Source organism: Triticum dicoccoides, chromosome 1A (genome assembly GCF_002162155.2).
Source record: "Triticum dicoccoides isolate Atlit2015 ecotype Zavitan chromosome 1A, WEW_v2.0, whole genome shotgun sequence".
NCBI lineage: Eukaryota > Viridiplantae > Streptophyta > Magnoliopsida > Poales > Poaceae > Triticum > Triticum dicoccoides.
In genome coordinates this window covers 412,566,987-412,592,952 of record NC_041380.1, presented here as the reverse complement: position 1 = coordinate 412,592,952, position 25,966 = coordinate 412,566,987, and the positions used below count along the sequence as shown (strand labels likewise).

Sequence of the window (25,966 nt, the reverse complement as noted above, 5' to 3'; positions counted from 1 at the left end):
CATACTTTTTACTGCATTATCTAGTGCCATAATTTTCTACCAAAACTAATTTGTCACTTGTCAAGTGTGCCCGTTGATGATTATCTGTCTGTTGCATCTTTTGTTTACTAGACTAGAAATAATATATTGTGTCAAATAGCTTGCCACATTCAACACCTGTTCAAGATTTTACTTGATTTAAGACTCTGAATAAATTTGAACACAAAGTGCAGCATGTTTGAAAATGACCATTTGGGAGGACTATAATGTTGAGCACTTAATTATTTGTGATTCTTACATGTCTCACAAAAAAATGACTTTTCTCTTAACAAGATAATAAAGGAATTATAAAACCAATTCTTATTAATATATATGGTTCTTGCGGAGTAGGGTGTTTTGGTCACCGAACTCCATGAAGGCCAAAATTTTGAAAAATTCAAAATTCAAACTTTTCAGTGAAAAAAACTTCTGAAAAATATACATGTATGTAAGGATGTAATGTATATGTGTGTAAAATTTCACAATGAAATACTTTGAATCGTGACCTGTGCAAGAAAAAATAATCATGGACTTTGAGCAACAAACAGTACATGTGTTCGACAGCCACAATTTCTTTTTGTGCACAGCCCTCATTTCAACGTATTTTATCATGAAATTTTACACACGTGTACATCATGTCTTTAGGTATATATAGGTGTATTTTTTCAGAAATTTTTAACATAAAAGTTTGAATTTTGAATTTTTAGAAATTTGGCCTCCATGGAGCTCCTCCTCCATTCAGAATTTTTGTTTCTTACATATCTTCATAAATTTGCAACTTGGACGATAACTTCCAGCATTTGCATTGTTTTTTTTTTGTGGGGAGGCATCTGCATTTGTTGATGCACAAAGTGATATATCATTACTAATTCTCAAGCAAAGCCAAAGCATCGATATCGACTGAATCGGCTTAAGAATAAAGACAAAAAATGAAATCATCCAAATTGGACATGCCTCGCAACAGCACATTTCTCTCTCTCTCCCTCTCTCTCTCTCTCTCTCTCTCGTACGGTTAGCGACCATGTTGACACGATTTTTTTTCTCATGTGTGGTTAGCGATCTAACCAGCTGCATGGGCATGCGCAAGAGGTCATTCTTGTTTGAGCCAAAAATTGGATCGGCCAACCAGGTAGTTAGAGGAGATCATGGAGGAGCCCTCACCTATCATGTAACCGTACGACTCTTCTATGCCTAATTTTCGTGCAAAAGGCTCATGCGCCTAACATAATGGGAAAGAGGGAGTACCACATAGCATCACAATTATTCAGAACACTACGGTTTGGTTCGAATCTGCTCACCCGGGTTTAGTCCGACTAAATTCTAGACTTGGCATAGGTCGTTGCATTTTTTTGAATTATTTTAAACTTTCTGATGATGCTCTTTCAGTGATATGGCGTGTCCGTCAACCACGAGACGTTCATGACAACTTTGCCAATCTTAAAATCTGCCGGCTCAGTCTCTTGAAGATTCTCGTAGAGACAGGGTGTGCGTGTGTACATTCATTGAGATGAGTGTACGTGTATGAGCATCTACATCTATACAATGTTTTAGAAAAACAATCATGCAGTTGTTTAAAAAACAATTATGCAGGACATTAAGATTCATGTCGGTGTCGATCAGCTGTTTAGAGATATATGTCAGGGCAGCGGTCCACTGGTCCTGATCACGAAACTAGTTGCACATGCATGCATGCATGCCCACGCATGTCTGCGCCTGCAGTGTTTCTCGATGGCATCGACCCTGCCCGATCGATGTTTACGCGCCAGCTGCTGAGATTTGAATAGTCGCCCAAAATATCTGTTAGAGGCAGGATACAATGAATTAATGCCATAATTGTCTAGGCTTCATTGGGCCCAAAACCTGGCAACGGCAAGGAAGGTACACAATTTTTGACGGTTTGGCAGTTTGGCATGAATATCATAGTTGATACGTAGTTGATTAAAAACTGATCGACAGAGAGCAAACAAAGCATAATAGGTTTGATATCAATATTTGGCAAGCAAGCATTTGGCAAAATCGAAAGTTGCCAAAAAAATTGACAAGTTTTTCTAAGGTTGGCAAGAATGTTGGTAGCCAAACAATTGTCACTTGCCAAATATTGGATGCCAACCTTTTAACATCAACACAATCATGCTAATGGGAGCGCTTGCGTCTGTACTTTGTTAAAAAAAGCACAATCATGCTAACATTTCGCAGGGCAAACCACAAAAGAAACCACCGGGATCCTCCGTAGTTACCTGCCAAACAGACATATATATCCACATGGGCACACATACAAGTTGCCCGATTTTTCACGTGCTCTCTCCTTAGATGGAACAACATGTTTCTTTATGATAATCATTAAGAACATACTTTTTGAATAATCGTTGGAAACAAATTTCAACACGATCTTTAGTATTGCCAAACCGTCAGGATTTGATTAGCCACTCCCTTGTGACGGGATCATGACACATATGATATGGCCACGCACGTTGGTTCATCCATAGTTAATGAGCAATCCAAATCACCGGAAGGAACGTGTATACCTGTTCCGAGATCATCAGTCGGTGTAAGCAGTTTGATTAGCCATTTGGTGTATATGATACCAGTGTTCAACGACGGTAGTTGGGTTCACGCATCACTGCGTGCTACCGTGTGATTAATCATCATCATCTGCCCTCACCGATTAATCAAATCTAAAAAAAATCAACGGGCGATATGTTTTCGTCTGGCAGCTGAATGTATACACTGCAGATCGAGCTGGTTGATTAGAGTATTTGCTGAATCGTTGATCGTGTTTCATGCCTCCAGCGATCTCATTTCTTTTAAGAAAATGTGATGAGATGAGGGTTGGAATCGTGTGTCTTGTTAAATGTAGAGGGTGTACGTATCTGCGTGCATGTGTAAAATGATTTGCATTCTCGTGGGGTGGAGTCATGTGGGACCTGGTCGCGTTGAGATCATAGAGCTCCTTGAATCAATCGAGTGCAACAGAGATCGTTCGAGCATAGATGACCAAATAAGAGCGGCCAGCACAGTTTTGAAAATCAGTAGATCACAAAATAATGTTGCTCATGCTATGTCAGGTCGTAGCCAGCAGCATACGGGCATGTTGGTTATCAATTTCCCCACAGGATATTAGCATTATTATTTCAAAAGATTTGTAACCCCCAAGATGATTAAATTATATGAAATGCTTCTCCCCGCAAAAAAATAAAATAAAAGGTTCTCAATGAGTCAAAGAGACCTTACTCCCTCCATATGGGAATAAGCGTACGTCTAACTTTTGTTCTAAGCCAAAGTTTTAATATGTTGACAAACTTTATAAAAAAATAGTAGTAGTAGTAATAGCATATATGACATCAATTTCGTACACAGTATTATCAAAATACATTTCAAAACAGATCCAGTGATACTAATTTAGTGTCATGAATGTTGCTACTTTTTCCTGAAAAGTTGGTCAAAATTTTAAAATTTTGACTTAAGGAAAATGATAAATGGACTCAAGCGGCTAACTCACCGGTTCGGCACTCCAGCCATTTTTCTGTTGCCATCGGTTGGCAGCCCAGCAGAAAGAAGAACCCCCGCACCACCACGGCCATGAGATATCCGGCAAGACGCTGCTCCACGGTCACGTGTTGCCGAACCGGTGGAGGGGGCCTTCCCCGGCGCACAAGACAACATGTCACATGTGTGGCTCTCCACGTACAACCGGCAGCATGATAAGGCCTTGTACAATGGGAGGTGCTTAGAAAAATAAACCAGGCCTTTCTTAAGCACCAGTGCTTATTTGTACAAGATAGACGTTTAACTAAGCGTCTCTTCTATAAAAATAGGCACCGGTGCTTCAGAAAAACTTAATTTATTTTTTTAAGCACCTTTCTAAGCATCTTCCATTATACAAGGCCTAAGAAAACGAAACGACGCCTGCCCGTGCGGTGCCCAAGTTCGTTCTTGTGCGGTTGTTGATGGGGGCAGGGTAGAGATCAGAGAGGAGGGGGCGTCTCGTCTGCCTCCGGAAGAAGCATTTTATATGCTGTTTGAGTGCTCGCACACGGTGGAGATCACCTGCCGGCCTCTCTCAGATAGTATATCGCCTTCTCTTGCTGAGATGTTGGAATGGGCTCATAAACAAGCATATCAACTGTTTATGGATAGCTTTTATTAGTATTGCCACCTGCTGCTGCTGCTGACGGTTACGCTGATCGAAACTTCGTTGCGTGCATTTGCTAGTTGGAACCATGATTTGATTTGACCAAAAGAAAAGAAAAAAAAATATGCGGAGAATATTATTAGCAAAGTGTTTAATTGCTCGGTAGCCTTCATTTTCTGATTAAAATAAAAAACAAACAACATTTTCTGTTTGCCAAGAAATAAGCTATACACGAGAGTGGAGCGCGGTTTCTACTCCACTGGTTTTCCGATAGGGGAACCAGGTTTCTACCCCGCTGGGTTTTCCCCACAATATAAATGACACTTTGGGGGGAGGGGTATGTTGTATAATATTTTAGGTATCCGATGCGACCCATGTAATTTACCAAAATAATTTAAATTATAACTTTCCATATTAATACGCATACACGCTATACAAGAAAAGAAATATTGTATTCACCTCGAGATACTTGATGAAGAAGAAGAGAAACATGATCTACTACCATGCAAAGAAAACATGATCTACTACGAATATTTTACGATTCCGCGGCGTTAAATAGATATCAAGCAGGCATATAAATTGGTAAGCAATCCGAACAATTCAGAAAAAATACATATAAATTCATTAAATCCATATGCAAATGAGTACTAGCTAGTATACATTATTAAGATTTCCCGCAACATATTCTTTATTTATTGCGTAGATCGGCCTAAAGATAATGTACTCGCAAAGACGCTTATTCGACACAAAAGGTTCAGCAAGACCCACAACTACACCCCTCCGTTTTCATTGGGCTCGCACGTCGATCATAACCGTCGACATCGGCCTGTGCACATTCCAGAGCGGGGCGCGCGCGCACACACACACACACACACACACACACACACACACACACACACACACACACACACACACACAGAGACACAGCTTATCCACATCCACCAAAAGGCGGGCGAGACGGAGCACGCACACGCCGAGGCAGCTGAAAGACACGCATCGCTCTGTTGTGTTGCTGTGCAAGCGACGGGCGGAAACCGTGTGGGTGTGGCTTCGCCTGCATCTGCATGGTGTGTGTGTGTGTGTGTGCGAGCTTCCCCTGCACCCACGGCTCTCCCTCCCTCTCCCGTCTCCCGTCTCCTTTATAAGCTCCCACCCAAGCTTTCACTTCACCTCCACCACAATTCGCACCTCCCTTGCGCCCTTGCCTTGTTCACCGGTCGCCTGACCGCATTTGAGCGATCCTCGCTCCCCGTTCCTTCTTCTACACCTTCTTCCTTGGTGCAGTATAAGTTGATCCGGCCGATCCTATCCAGATATCCACTCCAAGCTCGTCTCTTCAATCCAAAGCCACGCCCTCAAACAAGAAAGATCCAGGAGAAACCATCGATCGGGACATCTCCAGCCTAGCCATATACATGGCCGGCCTGTGCTCTGTTCTTGCCTGAGCACCACCCCTGCCGATCACCGAGAAACTAAGAGAGCAAGGGAGAAGAAGAAGAAGAAGAAGAAGAAGCTCTCCGTACAATCGAGCTGGGCTAGCGAGAATGCGGCAGATCTCGTCGATGCTGCAGGGGCTGGCCCGCTCCATGTCTCTGGGGAAGGAGAGGAAGCAGGCGGAGGAGGCGCAGGGGACGGTGCTGCGGTCGTCGGGGACGCTCTGGGGCGAGGGCTCAGAGACCTTGGCCGCCGCGTGCTCCCGCCGCGGCGAGAAGGGCACCAACCAGGACACCTCCATCGTCTGGGAGGTGAGTTCCATCGCCGCTCCTCTGCTTCCTCCCTTGCCTGTTTATGAATTTTCACGCTGGTTATCACGACGTATTACCGGTGGCGTGTAGTCAATGATCAAGAGCTTCTTGCCACACAATTTAATTCCCGCCTTCCAAACATAAGTTTCTGCTACTCGACATGGTCTCTGTTCCACAGAAAATGGCGAGGGTACAGCGTCGGGAGTCGGGACTAGTCGCCGGCTTCTTCTTCTCATTTCTGGCCACAGAAGAAATAAATTCAGTTTTCATGTGCTTGCCTTACGTGTACCAAATAAAATAGATATCGGATCCCGTCTCCCTCCGTTGTTCACCTAACCATTTTTTCTGATATTTTCGTGAGATGGTTCAGTTCGGTACGAGCCAAACTATCGTTAGGCCATTCACCCGACTACGTGTTGCTTCTTGAGACGATCCTGGATCATATTTTTCACAAGGTTCTTGGATACGGCGCTTGCCTTTTGCCTCTAGGCGTTTCATCCCGTAGTACTAGTATCTGCCAAAAAAGGGATGGTACGTGTCTTGGATTTGTTGGAGCAAAAAAGGTGTTGTGTGTCTTGGTATCTGAATCCAAAGTTGCTTCGGACAGTTAAACACTTAACTTACTGATTGTGATGGGAGAAAACGTGAACATGTCATTTCCTACATCTTCGCAGGAATATCAGATTTTCTACATTTTTTCGGAATGAAAATCTTAGCTTTTATAAACTTATGACACCCCCTTAAACTTCACTAGATTAGAAACGCGAGCTAGTTTGGCTATTCAGTTCAGTAAGGACAACGGTGGCCTCATTTCAATCAAAAAAGAAAAGAGAAAAGGGCAACGATGACCTACCGGCACAAAAAAGGCCGGCTCGTTCACTTGGTTGTCAATTCTATCGTGTCACACCACGCAAAAGATAAAATCTATCACGGCACGCCCAAATCTTGGATTTCCATTTGCCATGCACAGTAAATGGAAGCTGAATTGCACCCGTCATCTCAATATTTTCGTTTCTTCCCGATCTTGATAAAGAAGAAGAAGTTTCAATATTTTCGTTTCTTCTGGATTTCTTACGGCTCTGTTTGCTTCTGTATCCAGGGATACGGGTGCCAGGACGACACCATCTTCTGCGGGGTCTTCGACGGCCACGGCCAGTGGGGCCACTACGTCGCCAAGGCCGTCCGGGAGTCGCTGCCGCAGCGGCTGCTGTGCCGCTGGCAGGAGGCCGTCGCGCTGGCGTCGCTCATCGACGGCGAGAAGAGCCTCGGCGACTGCCAGTTCGACCTCCTGAGGCAGTCCTACCTGGCCGCCGCCGCCGCCGTCGACGACGAGCTCCGCCGGAGCCGGCGCCTCGACGCCGTCAACAGCGGCTGCACGGCTCTGTCCATCGTCAAGCAGGGCGACCTGATGGTGGTCGCCAACGTCGGCGACTCGCGGGCCGTCCTCGCGACCACGTCCGACGACGGCGACGTCACCGCCGTCCAGCTCACCGTCGACTTCAAGCCCGACCTGCCCCGTAAGTCGTCGTGACAAGACTAGAAGACCATTCTTGAGACGGCCATTGCTCACCCGCGGTCGAATCTGGTTTGCAGAGGAGAAGGCGCGCATCACGCAGTGCGAGGGCCGCGTGCACTGCCTCGACGACGAGCCCGGCGTGCACCGGGTGTGGGTGCCCCACCGGGAGGCGCCGGGGCTGGCCATGTCGCGGGCCTTCGGCGACTACTGCGTCAAGGACTACGGCGTGATCTCGGCGCCGGAGGTGACGCAGAGGAGGATCACCGCCCAGGACCAGTTCGTCATCCTCGCCACCGACGGGGTAAGCGACAGATTCTTGCACAGTCGCAAACTATTTCTATTCTCAGTACAGCGGACTGATCATGCATGGCGAACATCTTGGGCAGGTCTGGGACGTGCTCTCCAACGAGGAGGCCGTGCGGATCGTGGCGGCGACGCCGGACAGGGAGAAGGCCGCGAAGCGGCTCGTCGAGTGCGCCGTCCGCGGGTGGAGGCGCAAGCGGCGGGGCGTCGCCGTCGACGACTGCTCGGCGGTCTGCCTCTTCTTCCACACGCCGGCGCCCTGAACGAGCCGCCCCGGGACCGCGATTGCATTGCCGTCAGGGCGAGGGGATAGCGACCCGTCCATTTGCCGGTAGATCGATCGATCGGTGCGCGGCGTCGCCGTCGGAGAGAGACGACCAGAAGGTGCAGTTCCCGCCATGATTGGGACGGCTGCACGAATGACCGGGGCGGTGGGTCAACTGCCGCCGGTGGATCACCGAAAATTTCTCCGGTTTTCACACGCTGCTTGCCGGAATGTACGAGGATCAACGGCAGCCACTAGCAAATGGCAGAAAAAACAAGACGCACTTTGTACTTATTTTCGCCTTGCATGGCTCTCGTGTTCGCGTAAAAAATGCCCTATGAGAGACGCTAATATGAAAAAATAATATTGGTGTACATGATGGGAAAACGTCACAATTGTTGGTATACAATGATGACCATATGGCCATAAATCACACCAGTAGCGCGTCCTTCGGGTCCTCGTAGAAACGACTCATGGTTCCTAAAATTGTCAAATTGCTTTGAATAGATTTCATTAGAACAAATGGCGAAATTGACCAAATTTTGAGCCTCCTTTTGAATTTAGGGCTCTTTAGGTTCACAGGATTATAAAAACGCAGGAGTATGAAAGACACGGGAATAGGACAGAAATGGATGCGCAAAACAGCGGACTCGTAAACCGTAACACATAAATATAGACTCTTGTTTCGCATAATTCTCAAAACACCGGAATAGGAAAAACACGGGAACATAGAGGCATGTCTTCTTGTATCCTATAGGGTTACAAAACTATGGGCATTTAGATGAAAGAATGTTCGATAGCATGGAAAAAACAAAGAAATTCTACCAAGAGCTTTTAACAGATAAAAAAAATTCTTTAGAGTGGAGTACAAATTAATCCTATCGAAAAATTCCTAAGGATTTCAACCCTGCGAATCAAATGGCCACCATAGGAAAAAAAATTCAAAGGTTCCAAATCCTCCAAAAAAATCCTTTATAATTCTTTTGAATCAAACGAGAACTCAACTTGGATGTTTGTTTCATAGGAATTGGAAAAACGCTGGAATGCTCTCAGTGGACCATACGCCGCTCTAGTAATTTACCAGTGGCGCTGCTGGTTTTCGGTTCATGCAGGAGACTTGACTAGTGGTCGCGGGATATTTGCAACAGAAGTCTTCGTGGCTTTTCCTATCAAAGATTCTACGGTCTGTTGCACGCACCAAGATGGAAAAGTACAGCCTAGAAACACATGAAAAGTTGAAATTACTCCCCCTTTTTCTTCATGGCCAAGTGCAAAAGGTTAGAGTGCGCGAAAATGTGACCGATTAGGGAATTTGGGATCGGCTGGGGTGATCCAAGAGTGCTTTGCCTTTATGGCCGTCTAGTCCTGGACAGATGCAATGTGATAAAAGGCAAAGAATGTTTGGCATGGTGGTTTAGAGGGGAATGTCAGGTAGACTCTCACTTGCTTGACTCATGTCGTCGCAAGTGGACTCAACCACCATTTAGAGTTGTGGATCATCGTGCACGTTGCATGACGAGAGGTGTACGTTTGCGCTCCTAACTCACTTGCACCTGCATTGTCGCCCAAGAGGTGTTTGTCTTGGACTTTTCTTGTTGATAAAAAGGTATTTCATTCAACCGATATAAAGAGTATATCAAGCTAATACAATCATGATGAGCATGTTATCTTGGAACTACATCTTGTCTTGTCTTTTTCTTTCAAAAAGAGGGGGAAATCCAGTTACTTGATATGTTTGATAGAATTCTCAAAGTGTAGGTAGAAAAAAACATAGGAACATAGATACATGCCTTCTTTTATCCTATAGGGTTACAAAACTATAGGAATCAGATGGAAGAATGTTTGATAGAACATACAACTAAAGAAATTCTACCAAGTGGTTTCAATTGATGGACATTTTTCTTCAAAATGGAGTACAAATTAATCCTATGGAAACTTTCCTAAGAATTTCAACCCCACGAATCAAACGACCACTGGTGAAAAAAAATCGGTGTTTTAGTTGGCTTTCTTGGCGGTGTGATTATTTGTTCAATCAATACTTTTTTTGCAGGGTATTCAATCAATACTTGTGTGGGGAAGTTTCTTGCATTGGTGACTGCATGTAGTATATTGGTTCTACAATGTCACATGTTGACGCTCCTTTTTTTAGACGATGAGAGTGCACAAGACCGGTGTGTTTTGATAGGTTGATTGCTGCTGATTAATTGAGAAATCACTGACCCAGTAAAATCATGGAATAAATCCAAAATTGAATGCCCCAACTGAATGAAAAAGCTCGTTGAGAAATAGTTGAAAGGGTCAAAATCATGAACCAAATAAAAAATTGAACAACTCAATTGAATGGGAGGGCTCCAAAATTGGAAAACATAATGAATTAGATGAAAACAAGGTGTTATGAGGACTAGTGTGTTTTTTATATGGTGAGAGGTACACGGGCCTGATGTGTTTTTACAGGCTGGCGGCTGCAGATCAATTTGAGAAATCGTTGATCCAGTCAAAATTGCGAATCAAATCCAACATTAAAATATTGTAACTCAATGGGAGGGTTCATTGAGAATAATCATGAATCAAATCCAACGAACATCTCAATTAAATGGGAGAGCTCCAAAGTTAAGGAGCATAGTGAATTAGATTATTTGGAGAAACATAGGTGTTATGAGGACTGATGCGTTTTTAGGTGGCAAAAGGGCTGAAGGGACTTATATATTTTAACAGGCTGGTCGCTACCGATTAATTTGAGAAATCATTGATCCAGTCCAAATCGTGAATCTAACCCAAAATTGAATACCTTAACTGAATGAGATGGCTCGTTGAGAAATAGTTGACCTGATGAAAATCGTGAAACAAATCCAAAATTGAACACCTCAATTGAATGGGAGGACTCTAAAATTAGGGAGCATAGTAAATAAGATGAATAAAAAAAGCGCAAGAATTCTAATAAAATTTGGTCAAATCACATGGAAATTCGTAATTATGCTACTAAGGATCTTAGTCTCGTTCTCTGTGCTTATGAATTTTAAAAAGAGGTCCAAGTGTATGTTAGAATTTGTGTGTTTTTCATTTGAAACTGAGATCAAAGGAAATTTTCCTCCACTTTTACTTTGCCCCATTCGTTTCAACCAAAGGCATGAATAATACCATTTCTACGTTTTTACTCCACTTTTCTTTTGAACCAAAGGAGCCCTTACCCAGATTTTTTGACACACGAACATTTTGTACCTCACAATCAATTTTGGCAAAGTTTAGATGAAATATTATAGACTCAAAGGAACCCTCTACCATTGCCGAGGAAAAAATACATACCAATTAACTCGGGTGGAAACTGGAAAGAGAGAATCTAGGTTCACATGCAAATAGACATTTTTTTTTGTTATTTCGCTCTATGTTTTTTCGAAACACCGAGTGCAGTTTAAGCCCTCTAATTACGGGTGCATCATATCTCACTAAAGTAAATATTCCATTTTAATATAGGACACATTGGACGTTAAATTTGAAATTTGATCTCCGGTCCGCTGGAGGTATGACCACTTTTTAACCATCCAATCACTTACCCTCTCGATTTTCCTTGGCGAGGCGAGTAATAAAATTGTTGCCCCGCAAAAAAAAATTGTTTTTGACATTGACCACTACCCAGGAGCTTGTGGGAGGTCTGGATGACTTCACATGAGTGTTTCTAAGAGACGGGCATGCATAGTGCTATGCCATTCGTCATTAGCTTGGATTTGAGGGAAATTTAAAATCCGACTGACAATTCACTTGGGATTATAGCCTCATTGCTCCGACTTACAGGAAATGCAAAAAATGAAATCTCTAAAAGAAAGATCTACAAGAAATGTAGCATGGTGCTAGTAACTATAAAATGGAAACTTATGTTTCCCCAAGTCTCAGTTCATACCCTTGAGAGTTTGGACTCGTAAAATACCATGCATTGTTTTTCCTTGATACTACTAGGACTACTAGACTGGTGTTGGGAAACGCAGTAATTTCAAAAAAAATTCTACGCACATGCAAGATCCGTTTAGGTGATGCATACCAATGAGAGGGGAGAGTGTTGTCTATGTAGCCTTGTAGACCGTAAGCGGAAGCGTTATGACAACGCGATTGATGTAGTCATACGTCTTGACGATCCGACCGATCCTAACACCGAAGGTACGACACCTCCGCGATCTGCACACGTTCAGCTCGATGACGTCCAACGAACTCGAGATCCAGCTGAGTGTCGGGGGAGAGCTTCGTCAGCACGACGGCATGATGACTGTGATGATGAAGCTACCGGCGCAGGGCTTCACCTAAGCACTGCAACGATATGACCGAGGTGGATTATGATGGAGGGGGGCACCGCACACTGCTAAGAGATCAACTTGTCTGTCTATGGGGTGCCCCCTCCCCCGTATATAAAGGAGTGGAGGAGGGGGAGGGGTCGGCCCTCTATGGCGCGCCCAAGGGAGTCCTACTCCCACTAGGAGTAGGATTCCCCCCTTCCCTAGTTGGATTAGAAGAGGAAGGAAGGGGGAGAGAGAGGGAAAGGAAAGGAGGGCCGGCCCCCCACCCAATTCGGATTGGGCTTGGGGGCGCGCGCCCCCTCCTAGGCTCCCAATAAGGCCCATATACTTCCCGGGGGGTTTCGGTAACCTCCCGGTACTCCGGTATATTCCCGAACTTACCCGGAACTATTCCGATGTCCAAACATAGGCTTCCAATATATCGATCTTTATGTCTCGACCATTTCGAGACTCCTCGTCATGCCCGTGATCACATCCGGGACTCTGAACAACCTTCGGTACATCAAAACACATAAACTCATAATACCGATCGTCACCGAACGTTAAGCGTGCGGACCCTATGGGTTAGAGAACTATGTAGACATGACCGAGACTCATCTCCGGTCAATAACCAATAGCGGAACCTGGATGCTCATATTGGTTCCTACATATTGCACGAAGATCTTTATCGGTCAAACCGCATAACAACATATTTGGTTCCCTTTGTCATCGGTATGTTACTTGCCCGAGATTCGATTGTCGGTATCTCAATACCTAGTTCAATCTCGTTACCGGCAAGTCTCTTTACTCGTTCCGTAATGGAACATCCCGTAACTAACCCATTAGTCACATTACTTGCAAGGCTTTATAGTGATGTGCATTGATACGTCTCCGTCATATCTACTTTTTCAAACACTTTTGCCCTTGTTTTGGACTCTAACTTGCATGATTTGAATGGAAGTAACCCGGACTAACGCTGTTTTCAGCAGAATTGCCATGGTGTTACTTTTGTGCAGAAATAAAAGTTCTCGGAATGACTAAAAATCAACGGAGATTATTTTTGGAATATTTAAAAAATACTGGCGAAAAGATCCACGTCAGGGGGCCTACACCCTGCCCACGAGGGTGGGGGGGCGCGCCTACCCCCTTGGGCGCGCCCCCTGCCTCATGGGCCCCCTGATGCTCCACGGACGTCCATCTTGACTCCATATATTCACTTTCGGGGAGAAAAAAATCAGAGAGAAGGATTCATCGCGTTTTACGATACGGAGCCACCGCCAAACCCTAAACTCTCTTGGGAGGGCTGACCTGGAGTTCGTTCGGGGCTCCGGAGAGGGGAATCCGTCGCCATCGTCATCATCAACCTTCCTCCATCACCAATTTCATGATGCTCACCGCCGTGCGTGAGTAATTCCATCGTAGGCTTGCTGGACAGTGATGGGTTGGATGAGATTTATCATGTAATCAAGTTAGTTTTGTTAGGGTTTGATCCCTAGTATCCACTATGTTCTGAGATTGATATTGCTATGACTTTGCTATGCTTAATGCTTGTCACTAGGGCCCGAGTGCCATGATTTCAGATCTGAACCTATTATGTTTTCATGAATATATGTGAGTTCTTGATCCTATCTTGCAAGTCTATAGTCACCTATTATGTGTTATGACCCGTTAATCCCGAAGTGACAATAATCGGGATACTTACCGGTGATGACCGTAGTTTGAGGAGTTCATGTATTTACTATGTGTTAATGGTTTGGTCCGGTACTCTATTAAAATGAGGCCTTAATATCCCTTAATTTCCAATAGGACCCCGCTGCCACGGGAGGGTAGGACAAAAGATGGCATGCAAGTTCTTTTCCATAAGCACGTATGACTATATTCGGAATACATGCCTACATTACATTGGTGAACTGGAGCTAGTTCTGTGTCACCCTATGTTATAACTGTTGCATGATTGATCGCATCCGACATAATTCTCCATCACCGATACATTGCCTACGAGCTTTTCACATATTGTTCTTCGCTTATTTACTTTTCCGTTGCTACTGTTACAATCACTATAAAACCAAAAATATTACTTTTGCTACCGTTACCACTACTATCATATTACTTTGCTACTAAATACCTTGCTGCAGATATTAAGTTTCCAGGTGTGGTTGAATTGACAACTCAGCTGCTAATACTTAAGAATATTCTTTGGCTCCCCTTATGTCAAATCAATAAATTGGGGTTGAATACTCTACCCTCGAAAACTGTTGTGATCCCCTATACTTGTGGGTTATCAAGACTATTTTTTGGCGTCGTTGCCGGGGAGCATAGCTCTATTCTTTGAGTCACTTGAGATTTATATCTGCTTATCACTATGAAGAACTTGAAAGATCAAAGAACCAAGATTTTTCCCTCAACTACGAGGGGAGGTAAGGAACTGCCATCTAGCTCTGCACTTGATTCACCTTCTGTTTTGAGTAAACTTGCGACACCTATACATGCTATTGATTCTGATAGGTCGCATGATATTGATGATGCCACTTCTGCTTTGCGTGATACTTATGACGAAACTACTTATATGCTTGATAATACTGTGCCACTAGGTGAATTTCTTGATGAACAACTTGCTAGGGCTAAAGAGAATGAAATTATTGAAACTGATAATATTGATGAAAGTGATGATGAAGATTCTCCCCCAAGATATGAATTGCCTGTTGTGCTTGAGGGTTATGTTATGGATGAAGAGACTGATAGAGACTTCTTAGCTTGCAATGATAGATCTGATCTTAAGAAATTATTAGCTAAGCTCAAAGAGAAGTCTTTGAATGCTAGAATGAAATATGACCCTGCTTTTGCTACTTCACCTATCTTTATTACTGATAAGGATTATGATTTCTCTGTTGTCCTGAGTTAATTACTTTGGTTGAATCTGATCCTTTTTATGGCTATGAATCTGCAACTGTTGTGGTACATCTTACTAAATTAAATGATATAGCCACCCTGTTTACTCATGATGAGAAAACTCACTATTACTTTGTCCTTAAGTTGTTTCTGTTCTCATTAAAGGGTGATGCTAAAACATGGTTTAATTCTCTTGATCCTGGTTGTGTGCGTAGTCCCCAGGATATGATTTATTACTTCTCTCCTAAATATTTCCCCGCTCATAAGAAACAAGCTGCCTTAAGGGAAATATATAATTTTGAGAAAATTGAAGAAGAGAGTCTCCCATAAGCTTGGGGGAGGCTTCTCCGATTACTTAATGCTTTGTCTGATCATCCTCTCAAGAAAAATGATACACTTGATATCTTTTATAATGGACTGACCGACGCTTCCAGAGACTACCTGGATAGTTGTGCTGGTTGTGTTTTCAGGGAAAGAACTGTTGATCAAGCAGAATTGCTATTGAATAATATGTTGACTAATGAAAATAATTGGAGACTTCCTGAACCAACTCCTAAGCCAACTCCGAAGAAAAGGGGTATTTTATTTCTCAGTCCTGAAGATATGAAAGAGGCAAAGAAATCTATGAAAGAAAAAGGTATTAAAGCTAAAGATGTTAAGAATTTACCACCTATTGAAGAAATACATGGTCTTGATAACCCGACACAGGTAGTCAAGGTAAATTCTCTCTATTGATTTGATGAAGGTGATATTCCTCGTAATAAGTCCGCTAGCCAATGCTTAGATGAGTTTGAAAATTTTATTGTTAAACAAGAAAACTTCAATGCTTATGTTGGTAGACAATTGAAACACAATGTGATATGCTTGAACACTTGAGTGATTATATGTCTAGAGTTAAAGGTGAACTTAAACTTATTAGTAAACATGATTCTATGGTTACCACTCAAGTAGAACAAGTATTTAAGGCTCAGAATGATTTGCTCAATGAATTAAATAATAAGAAAAATGATAATGTTGTTAGAGTTATGACTAGAGGGGGTAAAATGGCTCATGAACCTTTGTATCCTGAGGGTCACCCTAAGAGAATTGAGCAATATTCTCAGAGAACTAATATTGATGCACCTCGCCCTTCTAAGAAGAAGAAAAAGAAAAATCATAGGACTTTGCATGCTTCTAGTGAAACTGTTGTTGACACACCTGAGAATCCCAATGATATTTCTATTCTGATGCTGAAACACAATCTGGTAATGAACATGAACCTAGTGATAATATTAATGATGATGTTCATGTTGATGCTCAACCTAGCAATGATAATGATGTAGAGATTGAACCTGCTGTTGATCTTGATAACCCACAATCAAAGAATCAACGTTATGATAAGAGAGACTTTGTTGCTAGGAAGCACGGTAAAGAAAGAGAACCATGGGTTCAGAAACCCATGCCTTTTCCTCCTAAACCATCCAAGAAAAAGGATGATTAGGATTTTGAGCGCTTTGCTGAAATGATTAGACCTATCTTTTTGCGTATGTGTTTGACTGATATGCTTAAAATGAACCCTTATGCTAAATACATGAAGGATATTGTTACTAATAAAAGAAAGACACCGGAAGCTGAAATTTCCACCATGCTTGCTAATTACACTTTCAAGGGTGGAATACCAAAGAAACTAGGAGATCCAGGAGTACCAACTATACCATGCTCCATTAAAAGAAACTATATTAAAACTACTTTATGCGATCTTGGAGCCGGTGTTAGTGTTATGCCTCTCTCTTTATAGCGTAGACTTGATTTGAATAAGTTGACACCTACTGAAATATCCTTGCAAATGGCTGATAAATCAACTGCTATACCTGCCGGTATTTGTGAGGATGTGTCTATTGTGGTTGCAAACGTTACTATTTTAACAGACTTTGTTATTATTGATATTCCCGAGGACGATAGTATGTCTATTATTCTTGGAAGACCCTTTTTGAATACCGCAGGGGCTGTTATTCATTGCAACAAAGGCAATGTTACTTTTCATGTTAATGGTAATAAGCATATGGCACATATTCCGAGGAAACAACCTCAAGTCCATAGTATCAATTCTATTGGAAAATTTTCAACAGTCACTATTGGAGGTTTTGAATTTCCTCTCCCTACTGTCAAGAAGAAATATGATATTCTTATTGTTGGGGATATGCATATCCCCATTGAGGTAACCTAGTGTTATTCGAAATTTCTCCTGTTTCATGTTATTCGGAAAGAGTTTGTTAACAAGACTTGATCAACCTTATTAATGGATTCCTTTTGATGAGCATGCGATGGATGAAGTTATAAAGCACAACTTTCTGTACCCTCCTTTTACTTTATGTTATTTATATTAAATAAAGTAAAAATAGTATTTTCTGTCTGTTTTTCTGAATTATCTTTGTAATAAAAAACACCCCGAAAAAAAAAGTTCTCCAAATGCCCTGAAAATAAAATATGATTTTTTCTAGAATATTTGAGAATATCTGGCACCGAGAACACACCAGGGGGACTCACCACGTACCCACAAGGGTGGAGGGTGCGCCCACCCCCCTTGGGCGCGCCCCCTGCCTCATGGACTCCACGTGGGTCCCCTCCACTTATCCTTGCACCCACACACTTCGTCTTGCTCTATAAAAAATCACTAACCAACACAAACCCGATTTCTAGCTCATCTTGCTGCCCTTTTTGATCTCCTTGCTCAAAGCTCCATTCACAAAACTGCTTTGGGGGATTGTTCTTTGGTATGTGACTCCTCCAATGGTCCAATTAGTTTTTGTTCTAGTACTTTATTTATTGCAAATTTTTGCTGCTTAGGTGACCCTGTTCTTGAGCTTGCATGTCAAATTTATGTGGTCAAAAGTAGTTTTAATGCATGATATAGCCTCTAGGCACTTGTAGGAGTAGTTGCTATCAATTTTGTTGAGTTTGGTTCACTTTTATTTTGAGTTACTAAAAATTTCAGAAATTTCTCAGAGGAAGAAATATGTTTAGGAAAATGTACCAAGGTGGTTCCTCAAGAAAGCACGGGCCCAGGCCCGCAATACGCGAGCCAGACAATGAACTACCAAGGGATGCTCAAGTGCAGCCTTGTGAATGGCCGTCAGAGGACTTCATGGTTCGAGCAGGAATCAAGGAGGAATTTGACGCATACGTGCTTAACGCTGATCTTGAGAGCTTCGAGGTAGATAAGTGCCGTCAGTACTACTACCTCACTGATTCCTTTTTGAGAAGGTTTGAATTTACGTCATGACGCAATTCTTAAATAGTCCTGTTTGATCTTTATGATAAATCTTATACCATGGACTTAGAAGATTTTAATACTGCTTGTGAACTCTCACTATGGGGTAATGTTAGTGAACCTCGTAAATCTGAATATAAAGATTTTTTTACTAGTATCACTGTGGGGGAATCTAGAGAAATAACACAAGTTACCACAGGAAACATTCATTTTCCTGCCATACATTATTTTGCTCTCTTCATAGGTAGATGGATTAATGGTAATGATGAAGCATGTCACATGTGTGTTCCCAATCTATGTTGGAAATATGCCCTAGAGGCAATAATAAAAGTATTATTATTATATTTCCTTGTTCATGATAATTGTCTTTTATTCATGCTATAACTGTATTATCCGGAAATCGTAATACACGTGTGAATATATAGACCACAATATGTCCCTAGTGAGCCTCTAGTTGACTAGCTCGTTGTGATCAACAGATAGTCATGGTTTCCTGGCTATGGACATTGGATGTCGTTGATAACGGGATCACATCATTAGGAGAATGATGTGATGGACAAGACCCAATCCTAAGCATAGCACAAAGATCGTGTAGTTCGTTTGCTAGAGCTTTGCCAATGTCAAGTATCTCTTCCTTTGACCATGAGATCGTGTAACTCCTGGATACCGTAGGAGTGCTTTGGGTGTATCAAACGTCACAACGTAACTGGGTGACTATAAAGGTGCACTACGGGTATCTCCGAAAGTATCTATTGTTTTATGCGGATCGAGACTGGGATTTGTCACTCCGTGTAAACGGAGAGGTATCTCTGGGCCCACTCGCTAGGACATCATCATATGCGCAATGTGACCAAGGAGTTGATCACGGGATGATGTGTTACGGAACGAGTAAAGTGACTTGCCGGTAACGAGATTGAACAAGGTATCGGTATACCGACGATCGAATCTCGGGCAAGTAAAATACCGCTAGACAAAGGGAATTGAATACGGGATCGATTGAGTCCTTGACATCGTGGTTCATCCGATGAGATCATCGTGGAACATGTGGGAGCCAACATGGGTATCCAGATCCCGCTGTTGGTTATTGACTGGAGAACGTCTCGGTCATGTCTGCATGTCTCCCGAACCCGTAGGGTCTACACACTTAAGGTTCGATGACGCTAGGGTTATAAAGGAAGCTTGTATGTGGTAACCGAATGTTGTTCAGAGTCCCGGATGAGATCCCGGACGTCACGAGGAGTTCCGGAATGGTCCGGAGGTAAAGATTTATATATAGGAAGTCCTGTTTCGGCAATCGGGACAAGTTTCGGGGTCATCGGTATTGTACCGGGACCACCGGAAGGGTCCCGGGGGCCCACCGGGTGGGGCCACCTGCCCCGGGGGGCCACATGGGCTGTAGGGGGTGCGCCTTGGCCTACATGGGCCAAGGGCACCAGCCCCAAGAGGCCCATGCGCAAGGAAACTTGGAGAGGGAAGAGTCCTAAAGGGGGAAGGCACCTCCGAGGTGCCTTGGGGAGGATGGACTCCTCCCCATCCTTAGCCGCACCCCCTTCCTTGGAGGAGGGGGCAAGGCTGCGCCCTCCCCTCTCCCTTGGCCCTATATATAGTGGGGAAAAGGAGGAGCAATGATACCTAAGGCCTTTGGTTGCCTCCCTCTCCCTCCCGTGACACATCTCCTCTCCCGTAGGTGCTCGGCGAAGCCCTGCGGGATTGCCACGCTCCTCCTCCATCACCACCACGCCGTTGTGCTGCTGTTGGATGGAGTCTTCCTCAACCTCTCCCTCTCTCCTTGCTGGATCAAGGCGTGGGAGACGTCACCGGGCTGTACGTGTGTTGAACGCGGAGGTGCCGTCCGTTCGACACTTGATCATCGGTGATTTGAATCACGACGAGTACGACTCCATCAATCCCGTTCACTTGAACGCTTTCGCTTAGCGATCTACAAGGGTATGTAGATGCAAACTCTCCTCCCCTTTCTACTCGTTGCTGGTCTCTCCATAGATAGATCTTGGTGTTACGTAGGAAAATTTTTGAATTTCTGCTACGTTCCCCAACAGTGGCATCATGAGCTAGGTCTATTGCGTAGATTCTTTGCACGAGTAGAACACAAAGTAGTTGTGGGCGTTGATGTTGTTCAATATGCTTACCGTTACTAGTCCAATCTTGTTTCGACGGTATTGTGGGATGAAGCGGCCCGGACCGACCTTACACGTACTCTTACGTGAGACAGGTTCCACCGATTGACATGCACTTGGTGCATAAGGTGGCTAGCGGGTGCCAGTCTCTCCCACTTTAGTCGGAACGGATTCGATGAAAAGGGTCCTTATGAAGGGTAAATAGCAATTGGCATATCACGTTGTGGTCTTGCGTAGGTAAGAAACGTTCTTGCTAGAAACCCATAGCAGCCACGTAAAACATGCAACAACAATTAGAGGACGTCTAACTTGTTTTTGCAGGGTATGCTATGTGATGTGATATGGCCAAAGGATGTGATGAATGATATATGTGATGTATGAGATTGATCATGTTCTTGTAATAGGATTCACGACTTGCATGTCGATGAGTATGACAACCGGCAGGAGCCATAGGAGTTGTCTTTATTTATTGTATGACCTGCGTGTCATTGAAGAACGCCATGTAAACTACTTTACTTTATTGCTAAACGCGTTAGTCATAGAAGTAGAAGTAGTCATTGGCGTGACAACTTCATGAAGACACGATGATGGAGATCATGGTGTCATGCCGGTGACAAGATGATCATGGAGCCCCGAAGATGAAGATCAAAGGAGCTATATGATATTGGCCATATCATGTCACTACTCTATTTGATTGCATGTGATGTTTATCATGTTTATGCATCTTGTTTACTTAGGACGACGGTAGTAAATAAGATGATCCCTTACAACAATCTCAAGAAGTGTTCTCCCCTAACTGTGCACCGTTGCTACAGTTCGTCGTTTCGAAGCACCACGTGATGATCGGGTGTGATAGATTCTTACGTTCACATACAACGGGTGTAAGACAGTTTTACACAGCGAAAACACTTAGGGTTAACTTGACGAGCCTAGCATGTGCAGACATGGCCTCGGAACACGGAGACCGAAAGGTCGAGCATGAGTCGTATAGTAGATACGATCAACATGAAGATGTTCACCGATGATGACTAGTCCGTCTCACGTGATGATCGGACACGGCCTAGTTTGACTTGGATCATGTAATCACTTAGATGACTAGAGGGATGTCTATCTGAGTGGGAGTTCATAAGATGAACTTAATTATCCTGAACTTAGTCAAAAGACCTTTTGCAAATTATGTCGTAAGCTCGCGCTTTAGTTCTACTGTTTAGATATGTTCCTAGAGAAATTATAGTTGAAAGTTGATAGTAGCGATTATGCGATCAGTAGAAAGCTTATGTCCTTAATGCACCGCTTAGTGTGCTGAACCCCAAACGTCGTTTGTGGATGTTTCGAACATCGAACATACACGTTTTGATAACTACGTGATAGTTCAGTTAAATGGTTTAAGTAGAGGCACCAAAGACGTTTTCGAAACGTCGCGGAACATATGAGATGTTTCGAGGGCTGAAATTAGGATTTCAGGCTCGTGCCCACGTCAAGAGGTATAAGACCTCCGACGATTTTCTTAGCCTGCAAACTAAGGAGAGAAGCTCAATTGTTGAGCTTGTGCTCAGATTGTCTGAGTGCAACAATCACTTGAATCGAGTGGGAGTTGACCTTCTAGATGAAATAGTGATAGTTTCTCCGAAGTCATTACCACCAAGCTGCTAGAGCTCTGTGATGAACTATAACATATCAGGGATAGATATGATGATCCTTGAAATATTCGCGTTGTTTGACACCGCGAAAGTAGAAATCAAGAAGGAGCATCAATTGTTGATGGTTGGTGAAACCACTAGTTTCAAGAAGGGCAAGGGAACAAAGGGATACTTCATGAAACGACAATTCAGCTGCTGCTCTAGTGAGGAAACCCAAGGTTGAACCGAAACCCGAGACTAAGTGCTTCTGTAATAAGGGGAACAACCACTGGAGCGGCATTACCCTAGATACTTGGTAGATGAGAAGGCTGGCAAGGTCGATAGAAGTATATTGGATATACATTATGTTAATGTGTACTTTACTAGTACTCCTAGTAGCACCAGGGTATTGGATACCGGTTCGGTTGCTAAGTGTTAGTAACTCGAAATAAAAGCTACGGAATAAACGGAGACTAGCTAAAGGTAAGCTGACGATATATGTTGGAAGTGTTTCCAAGGTTGATATGATCAAGCATCGCACGCTCCCTCTACCACCGAGATTGGTGTTTGCGTTGAGCATAGACATGATTGGATTATGTCTATCGCAATACGGTTATTCATTTAAGGAGAATAATGGTTACTCTATTTTTGAATAATGCCTTCAATGGTCTTGCACCTAAAGGAATGGTTTATTGAATCTCGGTCGTAGTGATACACATTTTCATGCCAAAAGATATAAGATAATAATGATAGTACCACTTACTTGTGGCACTGCCATGTAAGTCATAATGGTATAAAACGCATGAAGAAGCTCCATGTTGATGGATCTTTGGACTCACTCGTTTTGAAAAGTTTGAGACATGCGAACCATGTCTATTGGTGTATATGCATGAAGAAACTCCATGCAAATGGATCGTTCGGACTCACTTGATTTTGAATCACTTGAGATATGCAAATCATACCACATGGGCAAGATGACTGAAAAGCCTCATTTTCAGTAAGATGGAACAAGATAGCAACTTGTTGGAAGTAACACATTTTGATGTGTGTAGTCCAATGAGTGCTGAGGCATGCAGTGAATATCATTATGTTCTTACTTCACAGATGATTCGAGTAGATGTTGTATATATTTACTTGATGAAACACAAGTCTGAATTATTGAATGGTTCAAGTAATTTCAGAGTGAAGTAGAAGATCATTGTGACAAGAGGATAAAATGTCTATGATACGATCATAGAGATGAATATCTGAGTTACGAGTTTTGGCACACAATTAAGACATTGTGGAAAATGTTTCACAATTAATACCGCCTGGAACACCATAGTGTGATGGTGTGTCCGAACATCATAGTTGCACCCTATTGGATATGGTGCGTACCATGATGTCTCTTATCGAATTACCACTATTGTTCATGGGTTAGGCATTAGAGACAACCACATTCATTTTAAATAGGGCACCACGTAATTCCGTTGAGATGACACCGTATGAATTATGGTTTAGAGAAACCTAAGTTGTCGTTTCTTGAAAGTTTGGGGCACGACGCTTATATGGAAATGTTTCAGGTTGATAAGCTCGAACCCAAAGCGGATAAAATGCATCTTCATAGGAAACCCAAAACAGTTGGGTATACCTCCTAATTCAGATCCGAAAGCAATATGGATTGTTTCTAGAATCGGGTCCTTTCTCGAGGAAAAGTTTCTCTCGAAAGAATTGAGTGGGAGAATGGTGGAGACTTGATGAGGTTATTGAACCGTCTCTTCAACTAGTGTGTGACAGGGCACAGGGAGTTGTTCCTGTGGCACCTACACCAATTGAAGTGGAAGCTTATGATATTGATCATGAAACTTCGGATCAAGTCACTACCAAACCTCGTAGGACGACAAGGACACGTACTACTTCGGAGTGGTAAGGTGATCCTGTCTTAAAAGCCATGTTGCTAGACAACAATGAACCTACGAGCTATGGAGAAGCGATGGTGGGCCCAAATTCCGACAAATGGTTAGAAGCCATGAAATCCGAGATAGTATCCATATATCAGAACAAAGCATGGACTTTGATGGACTTGCCCGATGATGGGCAATCCATTGAGATAAATGGATCTTTAAGAAGAAGACGGACGTGGATGGTAATGTCACCGTCCATGAAGCTCGACTTGTGGCGAAAAGTTTTTCACAAGTTCAAGGAGTTGACTACGATGAGATTTTCTCATCCATAGCGATGCTTAAAGTCCGTCGGATTCATGTTAGCATTAGCTGTATTTATGAAATCTGGCAGATGGATATCAAAACGAGTTTCCTTACCAGTTTTCGTGAGGAAAGGTTGTATATAATACAATCAGAAAGTTTTTGTCGATCCTAAGGATGCTAAAAGGTATGCTAGCTCCAGCGATCCTTCTAAGGACTGGAGTAAGCATCTCGGAGTTGGAATGTATGCTTTGATGATGATCAAAGATTTTGGGTTTGTACAAAGTTTATGAGAAACTTGTATTTCCAAAGAAGTGAGTGGGAGCACTATAGAATTTCTGATGAGTATATGTTGTTGACATATTGTTGATCAGAAATGACGTAGAATTTCTAGAAAGCATATAGGGTTATTTGAAAGGTGTTTTTCAATGGGAAGCCTGGATTAAGCTACTTGAACATTGAGCGTCAAGATCTATAAGGATAGATCAAAACGCTTAATAATATTTTCAAATGAGCACATACCTTGACATGATCTTGAAGGTGTTCAAGATGGACCAGTCAAAGAAGGAGTTCTTGCCTGAGTTGTAAGGTACGAAGTTAAGACTTAAAGCTCGACCACGGCAGAATAGAGAGAAAGGACGAAGGTCGTCCCCTATGCTTAAGACGTATGCTCTTCAGTATGCTATGCTGTGTACCGCACCTGAAGTGTGCCTTGCCATGAGTCAGTCAAGGGGTACAAGAGTGATCCAAGAATGGCTCACAGGACAGCGGTCAAAGTTATCCTTAGTAACTAGTGGACTAAGGAATTTTTCTCGATTATGGAGGTGGTAAAAGAGTTCGTCGTAAAGGTTACGACGATGCAAGCTTGACACCTATCCGGATAGCTCTGAGTAGAGAGACCGGATACATATAATGGAGCAACAATTTAGAATAGCTCCAAGTAGAACAGTTATTTGGAATAGCTCCATATAGAGCGTGGTAGCTGCATCTAGGAGATGACATAGAGATTTGTAAAGCACACACGGATCTGAAAGGTTCAGACCCGTTGACTAAAACCTCTCTCACAAGCAACATGATCAAACATAAAATTCATTGAGTGTTAATCACATAGTGATGTGAACTAGACTACTGACTCTAGTAAACTCTTGGGTATTAGTCACATGGCGATGTGACCTGTGAGTGTTAATCACATGGCGATGTGAACTAGATTATTGACTCTAGTGCAAGTGGGAGACTGTTGGAAATATGCCCTAGAGGCAATAATAAAAGTATTATTATTATATTTCCTTGTTCATGATAATTGTCTTTTATTCATGCTATAACTGTATTATCCGGAAATCGTAATACACGTGTGAATATATAGACCACAATATGTCCCTAGTGAGCCTCTAGTTGACTAGCTCGTTGTGATCAACAGATAGTCATGGTTTCCTGGCTATGGACATTGGATGTCGTTGATAACGGGATCACATCATTAGGAGAATGATGTGATGGACAAGACCCAATCCTAAGACTAGCACAAAAGATCGTGTAGTTCGTTTGCTAGAGCTTTGCCAATGTCAAGTATCTCTTCCTTTGACCATGAGATCGTGTAACTCCTGGATACCGTAGGAGTGCTTTGGGTGTATCAAACGTCACAACGTAACTGG

The 25,966-nt window shown here is 43.0% G+C and overlaps 1 protein-coding gene across 1 annotated transcript; it reads left to right on the top strand.

Annotated features, from left to right (window-relative positions):
* Positions 1–5,263: 5,263 nt before the first annotated feature.
* LOC119276482 (probable protein phosphatase 2C 48) lies at positions 5,264–8,412 on the top strand. Its single transcript, XM_037557551.1, has 4 exons — positions 5,264–5,895; positions 6,995–7,412; positions 7,489–7,712; positions 7,798–8,412. Exons 1-4 carry the CDS (start codon positions 5,695–5,697, stop codon positions 7,975–7,977), a joined length of 1,023 nt encoding a protein of 340 aa, XP_037413448.1. The 5' UTR covers positions 5,264–5,694; the 3' UTR covers positions 7,978–8,412.
* Positions 8,413–25,966: the final 17,554 nt, after the last annotated feature.

Coding starts and splice junctions, on each gene's coding strand:
- LOC119276482 (XM_037557551.1), top strand. CDS start 5,695: ATGCGGCAGATCTCGTCGATGCTGCAGGGGCTGGCCCGCTCCATGTCT. Junction 5,896..6,994: donor ACACCTCCATCGTCTGGGAG/GTGAGTTCCATC, acceptor TTCTGTATCCAG/GGATACGGGTGCCAGGACGA. Junction 7,713..7,797: donor TCATCCTCGCCACCGACGGG/GTAAGCGACAGA, acceptor CATCTTGGGCAG/GTCTGGGACGTGCTCTCCAA.